Source organism: Adiantum capillus-veneris, chromosome 2, assembly GCF_014529385.1.
Source record: "Adiantum capillus-veneris isolate H3 chromosome 2, ASM1452938v2, whole genome shotgun sequence".
In the NCBI taxonomy this organism is placed as follows: domain Eukaryota; kingdom Viridiplantae; phylum Streptophyta; class Polypodiopsida; order Polypodiales; family Pteridaceae; genus Adiantum; species Adiantum capillus-veneris.
Genome location: NC_140932.1, coordinates 114,678,883 through 114,688,494, shown reverse-complemented (window position 1 = coordinate 114,688,494; position 9,612 = coordinate 114,678,883). Strand labels below are relative to the sequence as shown.

The window sequence follows — 9,612 nt, the reverse complement described above, 5'->3', positions numbered from 1 at the left end:
AAGATGTGATTGGTGATACTATGGTTGATAGCATAGACAGACAGAGCGTCAAAAGCGATGAGCTGTCAGAACCAATCCAATAGGACAAACAAAGCTTCACCAATTTTTGGGGAACACATTTTTGAAGTTCGTATGCCAAATCTGGTACCCGCATGAAAGCATGAGAAGTTCTTTTTCTGGAATGTTATCTCTTGGAATGTGTTTACTGCAGGATATCCTCAACATGGCTGTGGCAGACTCTGTATCTTTCTTGCTATTTTTAACAAAGGCAAAGATGTGCAGACTTTTTGTGAGACAGATGGTGTGATTCATGGAAGCAACAAAGACAAGGAGACTCTTTGGAAAGGAGCTTTAGCTGACATCATCGTGATGGTTAGGACAATCGACAAATGAATGTAGAAACAGAAGGTATGTAAATACTTTGTATTCTTTACTCATTACTGAGAACACAGTGAAACAAACACATTGGAAATTGCACGTTGCCGTGGGAATGGCAGGTTCCCTCATATTATTAAAATTGGGGAGGATTGTGCAAACTCCCCCATGCAAGGAGACTTGCATGTTTTCTTTTTCTTCCAAACATAAAAAGGGGACAACATCTAAAAATGAACATATTTTAAACGATCCATATCACTTTATATAAATTCTAACCCTTCTTACGGTTCTTTTGCAAGGTACACGACTCAAAATTATTGCATCACAATCGTAATGCACTTGAGATAGTACCAATTAAGAAACAAAAAAACTCGCTTTGATGAAAGGTAACAAACTCTCTCTCTCTCTCTCTCTCTCTCTCTCTCTCTCTCTCTCTCTCTCTCTCTCCTCCATTTTCTTCTCCAAGAATATATACACTTGTTGAATCTTCGAATGACGCAACCATGCTTACACAAATAACAAGAATGCACAAAATAAAGCAACATTGAATCAAAGAATTAATACAATTTAATAGCTAAAGACATATTTAGACATATCAAAATTGAGACATCAAGATCGTGGTATTGTAAACACAAGAAAACAAGAACATAGAAGAGAAAAGCTTGTGTGTGTGAGAGAGAGAGAGAGAGAGAGAGAGAGAGAGAGAGAGTTTGTGCTTTGTTTTCCACAAATCCTATTACCTTAAGGTGATAACCCTCAATTTGATTCAATACAAATGCAGCTAACGAAGCACTCTAGCCTATTAGAGGTCCAAAGCAATAGAGAATCAGTGATGTGCTTTCTTCCCAAAGCAAAGCAAAGAGAGAGAGAGAGAGAGAGAGAGAGAGAGGCTGAGGCTCATCCACAAGTTCCTCCACGTGGCAGTTATATGTAGCTCGTCTCTTTGGTGAGCAAGAGCAGCACGCGCTCAGTAGCGCGAGGAGCAAGCGGAGTGTAGACAGACGTGGCAGCGCTTTCAATGGAGCTCCTCAACAAGAGTAGCTGCAATGCTTCTATGCAAACATGCTTCTTTAGTGGGTCATCGTCCGCCTGTAAGCTCCTTTACTCTTGACATTTGATCTTTCTGTTGAAGAGCGGGATGCTTGTGGCATGTGGGCGCTCTCCAGGTTCGCTCTTTCTCAGCTTTATAGCGCTTTCATGTCGTTCCAGTTCACCGTGAGAACTTGGGCATCAAACAAGTCTCCAAGAGCAGCCTGTCATGGCGCCAACTACATCAGAAGGCTTCTTTCAAGGAGAACCCTTCCTTATCCTGCAACGCCATATCAAGCACAGGTAAGTCCATCTCTGCTCGATGTGAATTGTCTGCATCATTTAATACTTTTCTCGCAGATGGTTGCATCAGAAACTTTTAAACTCTTTTAAGTATAGATATCGACTCTGTATTCACACTTCCACATTCACATTGGTGACATGGAAGAACAGAATCCCACGCACATGCTCATCACAAGCTATTGGATTTAGGCATCATGGATCGGTGCCTGTGGATTACGCTGTCATTTTATGCAGGTCCTTGTCGAACCGCTTGGACTCAATATGTCTTGGCCCTAGTCTCTCAATGCCTCAGCTCCCTTCATATTTGAGCCGGAGCTAGTACAGCTGCACATTGATGCCTTTAACTTGCTGTTAGTCCAAGAAAGACCTTGATGGAATGGGCGAACTGTTTGATGACCTCAGATTGTGGAGTTCATTCAGCGCTAAAGGCTTTTCTTGAGCTTTTGATAATCAAGATCAATGAAATCTCAGAGCAGAGAAAATGCAAAGGAAACTTGTTAAACAGTTCCTGGCACATACCTAAATAGACACTTGATGCTGTGGCATCTCCACGTTATCTTTTTGGAAGAGGATTGGGAGAGTGCAAACCTTTTAGAGGAGATTTGTGAAGACGTTCTTGTTGATGGAGGATGTTTTAAAGAGACAACGAAGGTGGTTTGGATATGCTTATATTGACATTAAGACTTATTTAATTAGCACTTTGCTCCTTGGTTCTCTGATGGTTATGCTGCATATTGCCTAAAGCCATGGGGCTACCGTTTAGCCACTCAGGATCCCACCTCTTGTGTTTCGTTTGAAACTCGTGCAACTTTAGGGTTGATGTTTGCAAGGACAAGATGTGAAAACCTAGCTTGGTGGCTTCACTCTACTTATGTTATGGGGTTCAAAGTGAACAAGGCATCATTTTCAGTATCGGGGGAGTGGAGTGAGCAGCCCTTCATGTGTGTTTAACGTAACCCCATATCTGAGCTCTAGCTCTTTGTCTATGCAGGCCTATACCTCCCCTGTTTCTGTGCTTGTCTATGTTTTATCTAGTGTTTAAGCTCCTAAGTCTCATAGGCCTTGAGAGCCTTCATTGTGTCTGACTTGTTCTCTGTGGTCATACTCTTGATGCTGTTGCCGCGACAAAGATTTAAGCATTGTTGGTTTTATCATACTCGTAACCAACATATTAAGAGTATTGAAAGCAAGATGAATACGAACAGACTTCCAATAGAACATTACTCCAGAGGTGCCTTTCAAGGAAGGCAACGCTTTATGAATAGGGCTGTGCAAGTAAGTGCTGAGGATCATAAGGAGTCTTGCTTCATCCTGAGGATAGTCAAGTGTTGAAAATCTCCTAGTGCGATCATGGCTAGCGGTTTGGTAGCTTGCACCACCACCTGTCTTGAACAACCAACTTGTGGATCTACTCAGTGCTAGGTGACGTGTTTTTCCAAAATAACCTTGAACTTCAGTACTTATAAGGATGTTTTACTTCATTGGAATTGTATCCATGTGGGCAGGAAGGCCTATATCTGTTTACATATTTGCGTGTGACTCTTCTTGTACCCTTTGTCATGCTGTAAGACAAAACTCAATTTAAGTATCTCTTAATCACCCTATCATGATTGCCATGTATTGCTTATAGCAGACTGTTCTTTTTCAAATTGTGAGTAAGGTAGTGAAAGGTTTACTATAGCTGTGATTAAATGACAATAACACGGCAGGGTAATAACTGGGGCACAGGTGACTCTACTTTTGGTAGATTTTTGGGTTTTTCCATCAGTCTCAATCAATCTATGACATCATAGTTACAGGGAATGGCCGTTTGCAGGCTTCCGTTGCTTACTGCCATTTTAACTTCGCATTCCGAGTCCCCATTTCGTGTTTTAAACGTGAGTATCCGTAACTGGGAATGGCAATTCATGCCTGTATCCGTTCCCCGTTCTGGGTTCCGATTTTCCATTCCTGGTAACTATGATTGATGTCTTTTGTGGTTTTCAGCTTATTGGTATTACATTTATGGTTTAAATTTAGCTCGACTCTCAGTTTTACCTGTTTGTGAGCAGAACCCACCTGACATGTTGTTGCTAATGGCAGTGAAGTCTCAATTGAATCTCTAAGCACTGATTCCAAGCTAGTATTCTGACCAAAGTATACTTGCTTGATTAGGATTGCGTGCCACTCTTTTTGCCTTAGGCCCTACGCAGTTTTCAGTCTTCTCATTCCTGCTCTCTAGGATCATCAGTTACAATTGTATGCTATTTTGCAGTAACGGTAGCTACTGCCCGAGCTGCCAATGTGGCACCTTCGGCTGAGAGGGACGTCTTAGGAGCGTTGGCAACCATCATAGACCCTGACTTTGGAATGGACATAGTTTCATGCGGATTTGTGAAAGACTTGAATATTGAGCAGGCACATGGCAAGGTGTTCATGGATTTGATTTTTACTGAATATTTACGTTTCTTCTGCGGGTGTAACTTGTTAACAAAACTGAATTTCCAACTTCTTTTTCTGTGTCCTTACTATCAGGTTTCATTCAGGTTGGAGCTGACTACTCCTGCTTGTCCTGTAAAGGATATGGTATGCATTGTTGCTTGTAGAAAAGTTTCCACTTGCCAGTATTCTGACCAGGGCCATGTATCTTGATTCGTTCTGCCTTTCAATTTTTGATCATTTCAGTTTGAGCAACAAGCAAGGGAAAGAGTAACTGCTTTGTCATGGGTTAAGGAGGTTTCTATCACCATGTCATCACAGCCAGCCAGGCCCCTTGTTGCAGACAATGTGCCGCAATGCCTTCAAAATGTGTCAAATATTATTGCTGTATCAAGCTGCAAGGTTTTTGTTTGTTTAAGAGGTGCAAATTAGTATTCTTGAGTGTTTCTTATGGTTCACCGCCTCATTTCACGCTTTTCTTATGGTTCAAGATTTGCTGAATCATGATAGGGTGGTGTTGGCAAATCAACTGTAGCTGTAAACCTGGCCTACTCTCTCGCGGGTATGGGGGCGCGAGTTGGAGTTTTTGATGCAGATGTGTATGGACCGAGTCTTCCCACAATGGTGTCACCTGAGCTTCGCGTGCTACAAATGGCGAGTACAGCCTACTTTTGTATCACTAAAAGCTAAATATACTGCTTATTGCTAGCCAGTGTAGGAAATCTGCTTGCTGCACCGGAGATCAGCTCCATAGCAGTTATCTTTGATTAAGAGTCTCCTTCTTTTACTGGTACAACAAGATGCAAAGCATTTATATGATATCCTTACAGGACGCGGAGACAAAGACTATTATTCCCACCGAATACCTTGGTGTCAAGCTTGTTTCTTTTGGGTTTGCTGGACAAGGTAGTGCCATCATGCGTGGTCCCATGGTTTCTGGTGTTATCAATCAACTTCTAACTACTACAGAATGGTAGGTGCTACAGTGTTAACAACTGCCTGTTCTGACACTCCATACATTAAAGGGTTTAATGATCTTGAAAGAATTGCGTCAATCTTTCTTGTTTCTAACTGCTGTATCATTGTTATTGTTTCTTTTATTTTTCTGAAGCTCAGCTGGTTATTGCCCATTCTTTACAGGGGGGAGCTTGATTATTTGGTTGTAGATATGCCTCCAGGAACTGGAGACATACAGCTCACTTTGTGTCAGGTTGTTTGGACGTTTTTAAATTAAGCTGGTGGTATTGACAATTGGTGAATTTACCCATCTATACTATGCAGGTTGTCCCTATAACAGCAGCTGTGATTGTCACAACTCCACAAAAGCTGGCTTTCATTGATGTGGCTAAAGGAGTGAGGATGTTCTCTAAGCTAAAGGTACGGAACTTTTAGTTTATGAAGCTCTAAATAAAGGGTTGACCTGTTTGTTTTTAATGTGTTGAAGAAGGCTTTCAGTGAACCAGCAACGTGTCCCTTCCATCTCCACAGCAAATATGCTAGCTCACTTATACATGCAGCAGCTGCCAGTTCCTGGAGAGGTGCAGGAGAAATTATACCTTTACGATGGATTCCTCGTCTTTCCAGCTGGAAGAGATATTGTAATGACTCGAGTGCCAAAAAGGCTCTTGTTGTCTGAAAAGTGAGTGTGAGAGACCGATGAAGCAGTTCTTCCACCATACTCAACTAAGTGGATTAGCTTAGATGAGTATGCTGAAGGAGATACAGTAAACGAAGAAAAATCTCACTAAGCTGTCTACCTAACAGAATGCTCTTATTGTCAAATGAGTTGTGCCACAAGTAATCACTCTGTCACTCAAAGAAAAGGGTAGCATGGGGCGTCTGAGACACATGCCACAAATATGTTTCTTCATTGGGAAATGACCTTTCCGCTCTGTCATTAGCTTTGCTGAGTCATGTAAGAGACTGGTAAGATTAAAGGTTTTGCAGCATGAATAAGCTTGGTAAGTAAAGGGGTCTCTGCCTTGCAGTAAAGGTCGAAGCATGGCTTAAAGCAACTTTGCTCTTATGCCATCTCATTTGATGTTTTTTCAGATGATGCTGGCAAAATACATCCTTTGTGTGCCTGCCGCTATATCAAACCTAGGTGCCAAATTGGGAGTCTGCATTCATTCTTTTACTTCAGAACAGTACAATTTGTGCTGCAAAGTAGACTTACACTTATCTCTTACTTCACTTTGGGCTCACAATCTGCTCTCAAAGTGAAAAAGTTAAAAGGCACTAAATCTATGAGGTTCTTGGGATATGTGAATATGAAGCAAGAACACTGAGATCACCAGCCCATTGAGTTCGATCTACCTTATTGTATGCTGAGATCAATGGCACATATACAGGTCAATTCTAGGAAACATAAGACAAAGAGAAGGTCTCTAGTGCCCCATTGTCTGGCACTTGCTGTGTAGGTAACAAGCTGGAGAGATCTTCATGCTGTCTCTTACTTTTGCTGACTCCTAAGTGTCTCCGATATGACAGAGTTCTATTGCAGTTCTCTCTGGGGTATAACATGTTATTATTTGGTTACACCTGGTTTCACTTACTGTCTGCAGGTTCCATGTGTTGCTGTTGTAGAAAATATGTGCCATTTCGAAGCCGAGGGGAAGCGTTACTATCCTTTTGGAAGGGGATCAGGGCAGGAGGTTGGTGTTTTAAGCACCCCCCCATTTTAAATTATCGAAATTGAAAATTTAATCCCAAAAACACAAGCAAGTGAAGCCAAGTTCCTCTATCTGAACAGGTGGTGCAGAAGTTTGGGATCCCTAATTTGTTTGAGTTGCCAATTAGGCCCACAGTGAGTACCTCCCTAATATCTGTCAAATAGATTATTAATTCACTTCACAGGGTCCTCAGCTGATATGTAGCATGTGTTATTTAGCTTTCTGCTTCTGGAGATGGTGGGCAACCTGAGGTTGTGAGAGATCCTGTAGGTGATGTGGCAAAGATTTTCTCAGATATTGGCGTGTGTGTTGTTCAGCAGTGTGCCAAACTTCGCCAGCAAGGTATGTTAACATGCAGTATTGAACAAGTCAAGCAGATGGACCGTCCTATGGTTGGGGTAGGTGTAGTATGAGCAGCTGCCGCCATAAAGCTTTAGAACATCAACTATCTGACGCTCCAAAGTGTAAACAACAACACTGTACATTCTTTGTCCCATGAGCATTCAAGGACTTCAAAAAGGTAGAAATACAACAAATAATAGACAGGAGTGAGAGGAAGGGACATGTAAATGGTTATCCTTTCAATGTGCTGTGTCTGTAGTCAGAGTACCTCTGTTGAACTTAAGCACAAGCACTTAAAAGCATATATATGCGTCTGTGCTGTTGACTGGTTGTTATAAGGGTAACTGTAACATAGAGGCGTCGTTCTGATAATCTCGATCCTTGTGCAGTTGCAACGGCGGTCGTTTATGATAAAAGTATTCAAGCCTTTAGGGTGAAGGTGCCTGGAACTTCTGAAGAGTTCTTTCTTCATCCAGCAACCGTCAGGCGAAATGATAGCTCTGCCCAAAGCATTGTAAGCTAATTCACATGCATAGGTCATGGAAGGTGTGTTTCATGTTGTTTTCTAGCGTATGGGATGATTTCAAGCAAGCGTTTGCATATTTGTTTCACAGGATGAATGGACAGGAGAGCAGCGTTTGAAACCTTCCGATGTTCCAGAGAATATTGAACCTGAATCTGTTCGTCCCATGGGAAATTATGCTGTATCTATTACTTGGCCTGATGGCTTCAATCAGGTAAAGAAGATGGCCTTATTAATGTATCTGTATCAGGGCCTAAAATTGACAACGTTATTCCTGTCAAGGGCCATTTTACTTATCAAAACAAGTGCTTGGAAATACCATCCTGTTGTTTGATATGCTAGAATATATGAATTCCCATTTTCTCGTGTGTGTATATATATGTGTGATTGTAGATGTGAACTATGTACATATATGTCTTTCTTGGGTACATGTGTGTACACAGATCACTTTATACAAAACATGTGAAAAGGGGACTCGGAAAGCACCCGTCATTTTTTTTTCTACTATATCCCTTAATTTTAGGCCAAGTGCTTCTGTATGCAGTTGTTGAATTTAGGGCATGTCTTAAATGCAAAGCCTTTGGAAAATGATGTACTTTCTGATTGTGTATAAGAATATGCGTAATGTGTGTATTGTTTCAGGTTGCACCATTTGAGCAGTTGCAGAGTATAGAGAGGCTTGTTGATGTGCCGGAGCCACTGGTTCCTATGAGCAGTGGGAGGAGCATGGGGCCTCCAAGTCTGCAAGTCATAAGTGACGATAAGCCGGCAGGGACGACTTTTTCTAATGCGGCAGCCATCTTGCAGCATGCCAAAGCTCTTAAAGATAGAAGTGCTAGCAAGAATGCCGTCATGTAGTAGCTCTACAGTTTTTCCCCAGAGTGGCATCTTGCAGCATCTGTATGTATAAAAGTAGCCACTGCTCTTATGCACCATTGCAAGGGCTTCGGCTCACCCTCATTGTACATCATGCTTGCATCTATTTAATCAAAGGGTCAATTAATAAAATCGGTATTCTTTATTGGGTACTGCCTTGAGATGGAGATGAAGCCCATTCTGTATGCCATAAAGAAATTTTGGGTACCTGCCTTGTACGGTATGATGAATTTGTAAGATGTTTCTAAAGAGATTTAAGACATCTGTAATCCTTGTATGCAAGGTTGTTCACGTTGGATGTACGGACAACTTGTAGGTTCTGTTTGTACCATGAACTAGTATGTTTTGTTCTGGACTCATTGGACAGTTTTAGGTCAACTAGGTCGACTTTGGGGCCTCTGTTGACCGTCGAAAATGACCAATTTTGATATTGTGGGCTGCATTTTTGGCCTTTTTCAAGTTCTTTGGGCTCTATCCATTCTAGCCCTTCACCCCATTAAGCTCTTTTACCTCATGTTTATTCTCTAAAGGCTAGACTCGAGGTTAAATAAGTCTATTATTTTTAATCGTACGTAACATCCACAATATGATATATTTTTTGTAGTTTGAACATTATCGCATGTCTTCGTACGTGTACTGATGATACATGATCCAATGTGTCTATTTGCTTGTATGCCAAAGTCAGAAGCAGACTTTTGTAGATATAAATTGCAGGGAATATCTATGGTTATGGTAGTGACAGTGACATTCAATTGCTATAAAACTTGAGAAGTCTCTTGCTTATGAACTACTGAAAAGCTCGTATTACATGTAGATGGCTGGATTACTTTACGACCAAACATAGCATTTGCAAATCGGAATGAATTTACAGCAACCATTTTTTCTACCTTTAATCGGAAAAATTTAGTCACATGTGAGATTTGCATGATATGTGCTCAGGCTTTCGATCCAAATTGGATTTAAGCATAATTATCAAGGGTTTTCGGCATAATTTTGATTAACTAGGTCATGCATGCTCCATGCTACTTGGTGCAATTCCAATTTTGGAGAAGTTTTGAAGGCTGTTGTTGATCA

At 41.3% G+C, this 9,612-nt stretch overlaps 1 protein-coding gene across 1 annotated transcript; it reads left to right on the top strand.

Annotated features, from left to right (window-relative positions):
* Positions 1–1,261: 1,261 nt before the first annotated feature.
* On the top strand, positions 1,262–8,670 carry HCF101 (ATP binding protein). Its single transcript, XM_086488790.1, has 15 exons — positions 1,262–1,466; positions 1,585–1,707; positions 3,962–4,116; positions 4,222–4,272; positions 4,372–4,527; positions 4,636–4,779; positions 4,956–5,098; positions 5,266–5,335; positions 5,407–5,502; positions 6,690–6,779; positions 6,878–6,931; positions 7,016–7,139; positions 7,529–7,653; positions 7,754–7,876; positions 8,305–8,670. Exons 1-15 carry the CDS (start codon positions 1,394–1,396, stop codon positions 8,518–8,520), a joined length of 1,743 nt encoding a protein of 580 aa, XP_086344916.1. The 5' UTR covers positions 1,262–1,393; the 3' UTR covers positions 8,521–8,670.
* The last annotated feature ends 942 nt before the right edge of the window (positions 8,671–9,612 follow it).